Source organism: Caloenas nicobarica, chromosome 2, assembly GCF_036013445.1.
Source record: "Caloenas nicobarica isolate bCalNic1 chromosome 2, bCalNic1.hap1, whole genome shotgun sequence".
Lineage (NCBI taxonomy): Eukaryota > Metazoa > Chordata > Aves > Columbiformes > Columbidae > Caloenas > Caloenas nicobarica.
Window position 1 is genome coordinate 7773350 of NC_088246.1, and position 13409 is coordinate 7786758.

The window sequence follows — 13409 nt, forward strand, 5'->3', positions numbered from 1 at the left end:
AGGGTTATTAACAGACTTGTTTGTCAGAAGACTGTATCACAGCGGGGTCTGTTAGCACCTCTAATGGGGTCTTCCTTCTGGAGTCTGAACTCCTAATGTTAATTTTTATATGAATTCCTATATTCTGTAGGATTGTCGTTTGGCTTTTGAATGCTCAAGTCTTCTCTCTGTTACTTCTGCAGGAGATTCAGTTTTCTGCCTTTTTAATGAAGTAAAAGTTGATGAATGAGTTCTTGCAAGCTCTGCATTGCTTTGTGTCCAGATCTGTATTACGTGACAGTCACATTCTACTGCTATATGCCTTCAGATGGTTTCCATGCTGGTGAGACAGGGATTTTGATGGCTGGTGGTTTGCTTTCTGTTTTAATTAGCAGTCTGATTCTCTGTCTTGCCCTGGAAGATCAATCAGGATTAACTTCTGAATTTAAGGACAAGCATATTCCTTCTTTCAGATCATTGTACTGATGGTTTTAAATGTAGATCAGGTTTTTGTGAAGTTCTGATCTCTATGATGCTTGAGGACTTTTTGCCTTGTGAGACCATAGCATTTGCTGTGTGGCCAGCTCCTGTGGTCCCTACAACTTCTATACAAGACATATTTTATTAACTTTATATTCTTTGGAGGTTTATGTTTCAAACCCCATTCTTTATCTTGATATCCAGTCAGTTTGAGGAACCTATTAGGGGTCATTAATTTTCACCTCTGTTCTCCATCTGCATAATGTATTGGTAGATTTGATCTATCACTTTACCTTTTATTGGTGTCTGGGCACAGTTGTTTTGTGATTAATGATGGGTGTCTCTGAAGCTTGGAATTGATTCTTTGTTATAATTTCCAGCTAATGCTGCTTTGCCCAATGAGGACTTAAACTGCTGATTGTAGCCATCTCTTATCACAGGCTTGTGTCCTGAACTTTTCCAGCTGTTTCAATCTAATGATCTGATAGTTGCCAGAGACTATCATTATGACAGATTTACGCATGGAGGGCAAGCCTGGAAATATTTTTGTTTTTATAAGTGTAATGCAAATATTTAGAGCCAGTATCATTTACTGAAGTGATTGTATGCTGAATAGTACAAAGATAAGGCTTCAAGGATCAGTTTTGCAGCAAAGAGCAAATATCAATATAATGTATTATAATATATACTAATATATATTAATATAAGTATAATATAAATAATATAACTACAATGGCATGATGGAAGGAAACAGCAAAATTTTCATAACTGTCAAAAGCAAAATGTAAAAGAAGTTCATGTATACAATAGAAATAAATAACGCAGGAACAGTAGGATACCAAAATTTGAACTTTAACCAGGAAAGAGGCAGTTGGAATAGCAGAGCTCCTTTTTTTGAAGCAGACCAATGTCTGATAGTAACATCCAGCCTATCTCCAAATGTTTCCAGAGTTGTCCAACAGTCCAATGTACTTAATGCCTCCCCTACTGCTGTATTAGAACAGCAGTGATACATCAAGTCCATCCAAATGCTCAAAGATCTGGAAAAGGACAGACGTGTCATTTGTCTTGAGACGGTGCTATATGTCATCTGAATAGCAGAGACAGTGGTAAAGTAATTGAAAATTGTCAGAACCACATTATGGTAAGTGAATTCCAGATGTCTACTAGAGATTAATCCAAGAAAATAACATAGCTCAGTGCTCTGAAAACTGATTTCAAAATAGTATCTAGTAAACTAGTTAATGTGCAAATACAGTGCCTTTTCTATGTAAATCTAGCTGGAATTAAGGACTCTACAAGGGGATTTTTCTTCTAGTTTTAGTAATAGTATTCATGCCACATTGTACATTTATGAGTTCCTGTTTGTCCCCATTGTCTCTGCATTAGAGTCGAACAGCAGATAAGATTAAGCTGGAATCTTAATCCATCCTTGCCTAACCAGGTACTATTCCAAGTATAATAATAAATCAGAACATGAAAAAATAACATTGCAGGAGCCTTTCTGGAGACGGTGCAGATGAATGGACAAATTGGGCTTCACAGAAAGCCCAGGTGACAGTTCTGGTTCTTCATGTGAATAAGTGGGTGGTCCCACTGACCTTCACAAGATAGTCCCATTTATAGGTCTATTCTGATATGATGTTATTTTTTTCGTCCTGTTAACCTGTCCAGTTGGAAGGCTGGAAATCGTGGGAGACAAAAAACCACTTGAACCCCACAACAATGAATGAAAATAATTGGACAGTCAAACTAATTTAAAGAAACCTTGGTCAGATGAGGATAATGACGATATATACACATCTATTTCTGACCTAATGACTTCAGGATGCATTTATTGCCCACGGACTGTAGGGCTGATTTTGGTTTGTTGTTTGTTTTTTTTTTTTTTTCCCTTTTTCCCTCCTCAAGCTGGAATCTAAAAAACATAAGCAGATTCATACCCAAGAAGTGTCATCTTCAAGAAAAGGATTAGCTCAGAGTTAGGCAAGATAAATCTCACCTCCTGTGGCAATCTAAACACTGGAGTTTCCTAGTGCCAGTTTTGAACTTAATGGCTGAAAGCCCTGGTGAAATGGAACTTTGGGAGTTCTGCAAACAGGAAAAATTTGGAAATCAATAACGTGAAATTCTTCTTCCCTTACCCCCAACCTGTTTCTCTTAAATACAGGAGCAGTATTTTGCTTTGAGACCCGAGCTAAGGATGAGGAACTATGGAAATATTACCGACCGTGTAGAATTGAGAAAAAGATTGAACTGCAAGTCATTTAAGTGGTACTTAGATAACATCTATCCTGAGATGCAAATTTCTGGGCCTAACGCCAAAGCTCCGCAGCCAGTTTTTATTAATAGAGCACAGAAACGACCAAAAATAATCCAGCGTGGAAGGGTAAGATAAACTTTCTTGAAAATGTAGTATTCTATTTTTTAAATTATTTTGAGATTCCTTCTGAAAGATTTGCTCAAATACAATAAAAACAATCTGTTTCCATAGAGCATAGAGTTTTAGTTTTGCAACAAGCTGTCTTGAAAAATAACAGAATTTTTGTCTTTAGGCAAAGGCAAATTAGTTTAACTCTGATCTGTATTTCAGATTATTTTCAGACTAGATACTACTCAATGAAGTTTGTTACCTCAAAGCTCAGAGTTACAAAGTTTTGATGTCTTTAGTGTGCACTTTCATGGCAGTTGGTTCTGAAGATGGATTTGGATAGAGAGAAATATTCATGCTCTGTTGGTTTATGATAAGAGTACAATGTAATTAGTTTCCGAACTCATTGCTTTTACTGGATAATTTTCTGCGAGATGAACATTTGCATCTGAGACTGATGATGGCTTTTCTAGTCCTGACTGTTAGATAATGAACAAAAAATGAAGTTGGGTCCCTTTTTCTTCAAATAGGAGTGAAGAGATGTATTTTTATGTGTATTCATGAAGGAAATAATGATTGTTATTTATAATGCATGCCTCAACTCGGACACCTGTGTTCATGGGTTTGTATGCCGGCAAAGCCAGCACACAATTGCATCTGTTCTCTCCAGTGCCAAATTAATCTGACCCAAAAATAATGGAGAACTTCAAACCTGAGACTTCAAGCCCTGTGAAAGAGAAGACCTTTGAATAAACCGTGTCATGTGTGCATGGATTATGGTTACCAGATTCCTTTCTAGCTCAATAACTGGAAGCACTAAGTCAGGATGTAGCGCAGGCTGCAGTAGCTGTTGGCAGCTGCTGGTCCTGCAGGTAGATTCAGGCTGGAGGACCCGAGTTCATGCAGAACCTGTTGACATCATTAGATTTTTTTGCTTGGAAGCAGCTATCTGGGAATCCACAATTTGTGCAATATTTTTGTAATTATATCCCAGCCAAGCTATGAAGTTATTTATCAGGGCAAACATGTAGTTTCCCTGAATAACACAGATACAATAGGCTGATTCCTTAGTTGTTAAATGCTGTTATTCCCCTAGTAAGACTTTTTTTTTCCCCATTATATTTAATAGCTTTTCTGCTTTCATTCAGACAGAAGTTTAACTAAGGAATTGATGGTGTGGGGGAAGCTACTGAGGGATCTGAATCCCTCAGCAGCACTTCAGGGGAAATCCTCCTAGCAAGAATTTCTCGTGGTTTAATTTGGAGAAAAACCTTGGTGCAACCTTTAAGAAGGGGGAGACAAGACACAGAAAAATGCAGTTCCTTGGCTTGGTTCTCTGGGGTTCAAGAATTACACCCAGCATTGTGTGAGAGAGTCAGCTTTGGCTCTGGTGATTGTATAAACTATTTCCAGATGCCTACAAGGAACAGAACGATCAGCCAATGTCACCACTGCGTGCCAGACTCTTTAGGATTTGGGATGAACCACTCCAAATCCCAGCTTATTCTGAAAAACTAATTGGGCCAGAGATAAGTCCTGGTTTGACAGCTGGGGGAAACTGTAACGATCACAAATTGTGACAGTTCTTAACAGTGTTATCAAATGCTGAGCAGCGTGGCCAATAAAAACAAGGACAAAAATCCTTTAAAACTCATGGAGCTGTATGGTTTGAAAGCCTTCTGTTGAGTGAGGGAGGATGAAAATGAGATCTCTCCTAGAAGTCTCTGGGGTGTGAGGAAATGTTACTTAGAAGGTTTTGTGTAATTGGTTTCAGATGTGTGTAGGGAACAGGAGAAATATGGTGCGCTTGAGGCTGCCATTGCCAGAAATGGTGTTTAGCAAAGAATATTATTTGGTATTTGCGCTCTCTAATTTTTGCCATAATGTGATGGAACAGTTCTTTCTTTTTACTACTAGAAGTGTCTTTTTGTTTTTAAAACCCTGTAGAATCAATGCAAATGCAGAGACAGCTATGTATGTCTTCATAGTAAAACGCAGCTAGCTAATGAATCAGCCTGGCCTCGAGTTCAGGGCAGCAAATTATTTTTTCCTCTACATTTACCTCCAGATTGGAAGTAATTATTTTTAATGTGGATGCCAGATCTGGGGCCCTGTCACCTCCCACACAAGCTCGCACCCACTGACTGTCAAATGCGCTTGGTAGAGAGCAGCTCTGCTGCAGAAGTGGCACAATTGTGACCATTGCTCAAATATGAATAATCGCCTTTCTCCTTTGTATCGTCGGCTGCATGCGGTGCAGTTCCTGATGTGCAGGCAGTGATTGCTGCTGGAATAGCCTGATCCCCACCACAATGGGGGAAGAAAAATAATCAGGCTGAAAAGAAGTCTTCTGCTGACCACCAGTTAGTTTAGGGCATGGGTATAACTTAAAGCCAGAATAGAGGTGTTGTGTGTTGCTGAGTAACTCTATGGGGTTACGTATATCAGCATCTTAATGATTCTTCACTGCTGGAACGGGGCAACCTAATCCTCAGGCTCTGCAGAAAATCTCTTGGGTGACTTTTAGGGTCAAACCAGGAGAGATTGCTAACTTGCTGGGAACCTCCCTGTTCACTTTGGTGGTATGTGCTTACAGTTCTGTGTCCCAGGCCAGGCTCCTGACCTGAATCTAGTCCCCTGATACGACATTACTCCAAATCAGACTGGGCACTGCATTTGAACTGGAATGGGCATTTGGGCACCTATAAAATTTTCCCTTCTTCCCTGATCTGTCATTAAAATAACTTAGCTGATAACTATGGTTTTTCGGTTACCTGAACACTCTTGAAAATCAATCTGCAAACAACCTAGCTCTCGGAAGTTGCTTGTGTTTATGTAATTCCTTCTCCTTTTTCAAAGAGGCAGTCCTGCTTCTTGAAGAGAGGCTGTGGAATGAGACTTATGTTTAAGCTAAACTGTAGTAAAATGTAGTTTCTACGGTATAGTTGATATTCCTGAGGTAGCGACTACATGGGACCTGAGACTTTCAAGGAGAGTGAAGAGCGGAAAGAAACTTGGAGTATGGCCAGTATGTGCTGAGCCATGTTGTGTGTCCTGCAGCTGTACCACAAAGAGGGAAATCTTGATGTAATTAGAAAGCAAAATGGAACTATTTAATGCTGGTTTTTTTCTCCAAATTGTCTGAAAAAACAAAATGGTATTTTAAAAGGGAAGGATTTTTTAATGTATTGTGGGTCGTTTGTTTTTCTCTGTGACCACACTGAGTCCTAGGGCTTGCAAGCATTACCATATGTTGCCTTTGGTGTATGATGTTTGTTGTTCAGTCTGCCCATCAAACTGTTTTCCTCTCGCAGTTGTATCACCTTCAAACCAACAAATGCCTGGTCGCCCAGGGGCACCCCAGTCAGAAAGGAGGCCTGGTAGTGGTTCGGGAATGTGACTACAATGATCAAAACCAGGTATGATATTCCTAATTGTACTGAATAGTGATTCACTTCTTACGAATTGCTAATATATTTTCCTGCTGGTGAAGTGCCCTAGGATAACATCTCATCAGCAAGCAGGCTGATTTATCATTCAAACTGCAAGGCTGGCCGAGGAAACTGTGGAGCTTACTGCTCTGTACCTGCTAATGCTGAGTGTTGGACAGTATAATCTGTCTTTACGGCATGAATCTCGGTATGTGATTGAAGATTATCCGTAAATGGCTCCTGACGGCTTCATAATCCAGTGATTGACACTTCAGAATTTGTAGAAGCGCTTTCAGTCAGTTCCTCATGCCGGGCAGCCTTTTCCTGGCCTGCTGTTCTTTGTGTGCTGTACAACTGCTCCTCTGCTGCTGGAGTGGCTGTAGGTTGGGGTGAATGAATGATTTGTTGGTATCTTTAAACAGAAGGAATTATAAGGAATTTAGAAAACTCTTTGACTACGGGTGAGGATTAATTTGGGATGGATGTGAAAATCTAATGAGGATTTTTATTTTACTGTGTGGAGCCTTTGCTATTCCACTTCTGTTCTTTCAGGAACAGAAATTCAGGACTTGGATAAACAATCTCCAGGATAGAGAGATCTTCACCTAATGCCATAAAGACTTTCATCTAGCTAAGAGCCACATTGAGAACATGATTTAGGAGCCCATGGGACCCAAGTCTAAAAACTAGATCACATCTAAAGAGAAAAGTAGTCATTGATTGCAGTTCTTTTCATTGGAAAATGATCTTCCGTGTAATCTTTTCACTGTAAAATGGCTTTCTGTGTAATATAGACAGTCAATGCATGCGAGAGCAAACCTTGACAAGTGGGTGTGTGGGGAAAGCAGACTCACTGAAGTCAGAAGATTGGCCTTACAAGCAAGTTTTTGTCTTTAGTTTATGCTTGCTTTGTTTTCTCTAGCCTTCATGGCTGCTAAGAAATTTCAAATTCTCACTTAAGTGCTTGATTTAAAAGAAATAACAGATGTTGTGTAACTTGCAGTTGTATCACCATTGTGGATAATACTTTTAATTGAAATTGACTTAGGTGATCATCATTAAGTAAAGTTAAAAATTACTCAAGCACTCAATTATCCTGTTTTTTAAGACTTGACATGACTTACATTCCATTCATCTTTTTCCTATAGAAAGAAAAAACAGTAAGGGACATGGTTCTCACAAAGGTGATGCCTCTAGAAAATATTTAAAATATTTGTCTTTCTCTAAGTTATAATGAAAACTAGGATTTTTCATTAACTGCAACAGAAATACGCAGTCTGGGATAATACTGCGAATTCAATACAAATTTAGAAATAAGTGATGGAAATTTTGTAGTTAAAAATAGCAGAAGTAGAAGAGGTGACAGGATCTTATAGAATGAAGGTCAGTGCAGAGAGGTCTGAAGTAACAGAAGAAGCAGAAAAATGGATTGTGAATTTTGCAAACAGAAGACTAACATGGAATGAGAAATATCGTGGTTGAAGAGTGGTCGTGTGAAGGAACCACCAAGATTGCCAAAGTGAACACTCTCCTGTAATTCAGCAGCATGTCTGACCGATTTCTGGAAACAAAACCGAGAATGCACAAGGTAGCGCACAGCACAAAAACTGCAGCGTTGAAGTAGGAGAGAAAATATTTAAGCGCATGGGAAGATCATCATGAAAAGCTGGAGATGTCTGAAAAGTGGAAGGAAAAAACTGTGGTGTGGATTCTAGCCAAAAGCATCATGTCAGGGTTAATCAGGTGGCGATTCGGGGACGAGGATGCTGAAGCAGGCTTTGGGCTAGATACTGCCCTAAAGAAGGAGGACGAGGAGCAGTTACTGACAAAGTTGGAAGAGAAGCATGAAAGAACACTAAAAAGGAAGGTTTTGGAGTGAAGCCCAATGGCCAAGATAGGACTAACTCGTGGGAGTGCTTGTGATCTAACAGCTAAAAGAAGATTGGGTTTGTCATGTAGCTTCTGTGTGCTTGCCTTCTTCCTGACCTAAATCCTTAAAGTCCGGGTTCTTTGCTAAAAAATCTCCTCTTAAAGTCCACGGAATTATGTGGATTTTTCCCTACTATTTGTTTTCAAAACCACTAGTTGACTCTTAGGCTTTACTTTCTGTGTTGTTGTAACCTCTCCTCAGTGTATTTACTTCATTCCAATATTTTACCCTTTCTCTTACTTAGCAATATATTAAGCTTTAAAAATGTGACTGTTGCCAGTCCAGCTGGGGATGGTGCTAAGGTGTCTAAGCCTGTGCATCTGTGACCTGAGACTTTAAAAGATCGCTGGTTTGGGCAGGCAATTTCAGAAAAGCTCTGTTAACGCCATTGTAGCACTTTTCTAAATATAAGAATACATACTTTGCAAACTGTTCAAGAGTCAGTCTGGAAGGATGCGCTCTCTTGTGCAGTTCTATTGTAAGATCTTTCTCCCTAAGCAATTCTTTGGTCCCTCTGAAAATTGTCGTGAAACATCAGCAACACACCCAGCTGTGAAACAGAAAGCATGTGTCTGCTTTTGAGTGACCTTCAGGAGGACATTGGGTTTTCAGGGTAGTAATAGCTTAAAATCATTATTATAGATCACCAAACGTTGCTGTTACTGATTATTTCCATTGGTATCCATGTCATCGGTATCCGTAATAATGGGAGCTGAAGTCTATGCAAACAGCTGTGATGATGCAAATTGCCAGACACATCTCTTCCTCAGTGCTGAGGCAGCTTTTTTTGTCCTCTTTAGCTGAATTTTTGTCTTTTAAAAACTATCTGACAGAATAACACAGTAGTGCCAATCTAAGCAACAGATTGTAACTGATGAAAGCACCGGGATGCTGCTCTTGTCGGCACGGTTCACGGCAGGGATTTTCTTTCACAAAAAGGGCTGTTTCTGTAGTAGTTACTGTCTTGTACTTACTGAAAATTTGCAGTGCATTCCTCTAGAGATAATGCAATTTGCAGACCGAATAACTGTGTACATCTACAGAGTTTTGCCAGCTGGCCAGCCCTGCCTCTCACTGCACTCGGCTGCGTGCCGGCAGCCAAGGGGTAGGTGGCTGCTTCCTGCTTTATTTCATACCATTTCAAAATATTTATTCCCTGTAACAGTGAGCTTCCCTCTTCTACGTACCATAGATCATTTGGTTTATTGTTTTTCCTTAGCCTGAAGATCGGTTTTGGTTTAATACAGTCATCTATATTGAAAGTGAACTCAATCTTCTATAGATAACTCCATTTTTCAAAATTAAATGGTTGTGTAGGCCATCCTCCTAGGTGATGAGGGACTATTTGAGCCCTTTACTCACTTGAATTTCTTCCGAAGTACTTCATTTACATTAATTAATCTCACTGCAGGAATAACTTCATCTTTCACGAAAAAAAAAAGTTCAGTAACATAGCCTTGTGTCTCTTTATGGTAAAAAGCAATCCCAGAAGGGAGGTCACTGGAATATAGGGGTTTATGGAGGCAGTGAAACGCACACCACCTTTCCCAACAGCGGCAGCCTGAAACCAGTTAGGAAATCCAACTATTAGTAAAATGAGAGAGCAAAAAAGCTCCACTATCCAGTCTTCAGCCGTGTCACGCTGCTGTCCTGGCAAGGAGTTAAACTGTAGTTGTCACTGAAGCTGTTAATATGAGGAAAAGCTGTTTCTATCCACCCGTCTGTGTGTAAATGAGATTAATCTTAGCAGTCAGCTGGGTGATTTGTTCGTGTTATATGGGGGCGAGGTAAAGCCCTAAAGGTACTAGAAGCCTAGGAAACCTCAATCTTAAATCTGTAAATAGTCCAAACTACCTTTTGAGGGGACTAAATTAAAAATCTATTTCTTCCTAAGCTGCACCTCTGTAAAAAAAGGTTTATACTTTGGATCTCCTTTCATTAATTTTGTCCACGAGACCTACCCTAGCCCGTGCTGTGCGTCTGTCTGTCAGTGACCATAAGGATGCTCAGAAAACGCTTACCCCAGATCTGAGGGTCCCATTTCCACTCTGGGAAAGTTGAACGAGCTGCTGCGTTCAGGTGCCTGAGCACAGGCAGGACCTCTGCCCCTGCAGCAAAGGCGAGGGCATCGATTTACCAGTGGTCCTGGCTAACCCAGGATGTCCCAGCTGGCTGGAAGTTGGCGAATGTGATGTCCATCTACAAGAAGGGTTGGAAGGAAGGAATTACAGGCTTGTCAGTCTGACCTCGGTGCCAGGGAAGGTTGTGGAGCACATCATCCTGAGTGCCATCGAAGAAACTTCTTCACAGTGAGGGTGCCAGAGCCTGGCCCAGACTGCCCAGGGAGGTTGTGGAGTCTCCTTCTCTGCAGACCTTCCAACCCGCCTGGACACCTTCCTGTGTAACCTCATCTGGGTGTTCCTGCTCCGGCGGGGGGATTGGGCTGGATGATCTTTCAAGGTCCCTTCCAATCCCTGACATTCTGTGATTCTGTGATCTTAAGGGTCTCTCCCAACCAAAATGATTCTATGACTCGGATGGGTAGGAGACTTGGGCAGGCACCTGAGCACCACCAAACCTGAGATGCTTTGCCTTAGGAAAGGTCTCTAGGTGCTCCAGGAACTTCTAGGACCTCGGAAGGGTTGGTTGGCAGCAGGATGGGTCGCTGCACTCCAAGGGGTCCTTGCACCTTTCCTCTTATGCTGTTCCATATGTTGAGAGGCAGGGAAAAAAGGGCTGCTATGAAGAGGCCAATCCAACAGCATTCAGCAAATTCAATCATTTATTTAACCCAAAACTTGATCGATTTCACTACAGAGAGAGGATTTCCCTAACATCTGCCATTTAAGTTTTATTTGAAAACAGAAACAATTCATTATATTCTAATTGCATCCTGGTGTTTTTCTCAGAGGCCAGTGAAAATAGTGGTTTTTCCTTAGAGCTGTGGAGCAGATCAGTCATTAGCCTGTGTCTCTGGGGGCCAGCACTTAAAGGTGCTGCTCTCCTCTATGGTGGGAACTGGGCACAATTCCATGTTTTGAAACCGAAATCTGACAGTGATGCTCTCCTGGGTGTTAGGAAGTAGGTGCAGGATGAAAATATCTGCACCTCATCTCTTACCTTTTTTTTTTTTAAAAAAAAAAAAAAAAAATTAATTATGGGTTTTTATGTAGAAAATACATAGAAGGATAAAACAAGACCTCACTCACAACTGAGTTATATATCCTAGCCAGGCACCTTATTGGTTATAGACTTTTGATATTGTGCACAAGCCTGGACGCAGGCTGGTCATGGACAAAGAGAAAATGAGAGCAGTTTATTCTCCTTGTAATCAGATACCAGCGGTGCTGGGTGCCAGGAGAGCTTTCCTTCCCATACTGGGCTATTGCTCCTGACTGCCTGTAGCAACCGGAGCTGAACATCATCCCCCGCTTCTTCAGCAGCACAGCAGTTAATAAATGTTGGAGTGTGCGAAGACTTGCAGTTATACAACGAAAATTCCAGCACATGGGGTGGCTTTGCTTTCCCCATGCTTCAATCTGGTAATAATCTGCAAGTTCATACTGATACTCTAATCTGAATTTGGAACTATAGTGTGCCCCAAATTCACATCTCTTTTCTTTTTTTTTTTTTTTTTCCCTTTGTTTGCTACACCAAACACATATTAGTTTGAAATTAATTTTGACGCTCTGGTATAAATCTTTCTGGAGAAGTATCATGCTGGATTTAACCGCTGCCGTGTGTTCTTTGCTGTCACTCAGCTTCTGATTAAAGATCTGCTCCCTGTGTCACCGCAGTCTGCTCTCTCAGTTCTTACCAGTTTCATCTGTTGTTTGGATTTGGCTCTATCATTATTCTTCTTTTAACAATAACACTCTTCTGGCAAGTCCTGCTATTTCTCCATTCTCTCCTCCTCTTCAATCTTGCCATGCTTTCTTTCTCGTTACAAGTTTTAAACAGAAAAAGTATGTAAAAGGCACAGAACACCTGAGGAATGGGAAAATTTTAATATAATACCTGCGCTTCCTCCAGTGAGTCCTTCACTGTGTTATAGTGGCCACCGTGATAAGGAATGAGCTGCGTGCTTTGCAGTCGTGCTGTCCGAGACACTGTCCTGAGTCACAGCTCCTTCCAGAAGGCTGATTTTAATTTCATCAGGAAAAAAAAAATCAGAATTAGATTAGAATTGTCACATACTTTCTCCTCCTTTTCCCTACCCCTTTCTAACGTAGGTTATTTTGAGGTGCACACACCAAAGTTCATCCATTTCTTGTCTTTCTGGGCCATGGATCAAAGTCTCCCGTTGTTCATGAGAGCTCCAGGTCCTCTGCCAAACTGATGTTGGCCCAGGATGCTGAGGGTGGATGGCAGGACCAGCAGCTCCTGCAGTGCGACCAGACTGATGGTCCAGCTCCCCCGACCAACCTCAGCTGCGCCAGACACAGGATCGCAGAACAGTTTGGGTTGGAAGGGACCATCGAAGCTCATCCAGTCCAACCCCTGCCATGAGCAGGGACATCTTCACCCAGCTCGGGTTGCCGTGCTCCAGAGCAAGGGTTGGGCAGCCAGTGAGAGCCCACAGGGGCTGGGCAGGAACTGCAGCAGCTGAGGGTGCTTAACACTGTTTTATGCCAACAACAAAAATACCTGCTTCTGTTAAAGTAGCATGTGGGAGGGGATAAACTGACAGCTTGAACACGTTCTTGCTTCTTGTTAGAGGTGGTGATGGTTTTCAGTGTGATAACAGAGGTTTTTCTGTTTCTCTGACCTGTAAGGTCACATAAATTCAGGAACTCAATTGCGGTTGAAGCTGCGGCTGTCGACCAAAGCATTCTCGCTTCAGAGAGATGGGCCCCGGGGAGGGGCTGAATTCAGTTCCCACCACCCTGTGAGCTGCAGGATATTGTGGAGGAGGTTCTTGGGGTCCAGATCAACACATTTTCACGTTGGCTGAGCCAAAATGAAGTGGGTGGGATGTGCGAGGGCTGGTGTCCCTCTGAGCATGGCACAGCCAGCAAAACCAGTTTGGCTGGGGAGCAGAGAAGGACAAAACCCTGTCAGTTACGGAGCGTGTAGTTTTAGAATGGGAGAGGTGAAATGGTGATTTCTCCTGCTCCCTGGAGAGGAGTATGGGAAGTTTTGATAGCACCTGGATGTCAGTGCTCATCTTCTAATTGAGTGAAGATCTCTGAGCACCAGGCCACCAGCTGCAGGGAGC

At 41.6% G+C, this 13409-nt stretch overlaps 1 protein-coding gene across 5 annotated transcripts in view; it reads left to right on the forward strand.

Moving 5' to 3' along the window:
* GALNT11 (polypeptide N-acetylgalactosaminyltransferase 11) overlaps positions 1-13409 on the forward strand; it is a 52220-nt gene that overhangs the window by 34211 nt on the left and 4600 nt on the right. For all 5 annotated transcript variants that reach the window (XM_065627736.1, XM_065627741.1, XM_065627740.1 and 2 more), the window contains exons 9-10: positions 2630-2848; positions 6145-6249. In XM_065627736.1, the coding sequence (XP_065483808.1) occupies positions 2630-2848; positions 6145-6249 (324 nt within the window). The remainder of the gene's footprint in view (positions 1-2629; positions 2849-6144; positions 6250-13409) is intronic.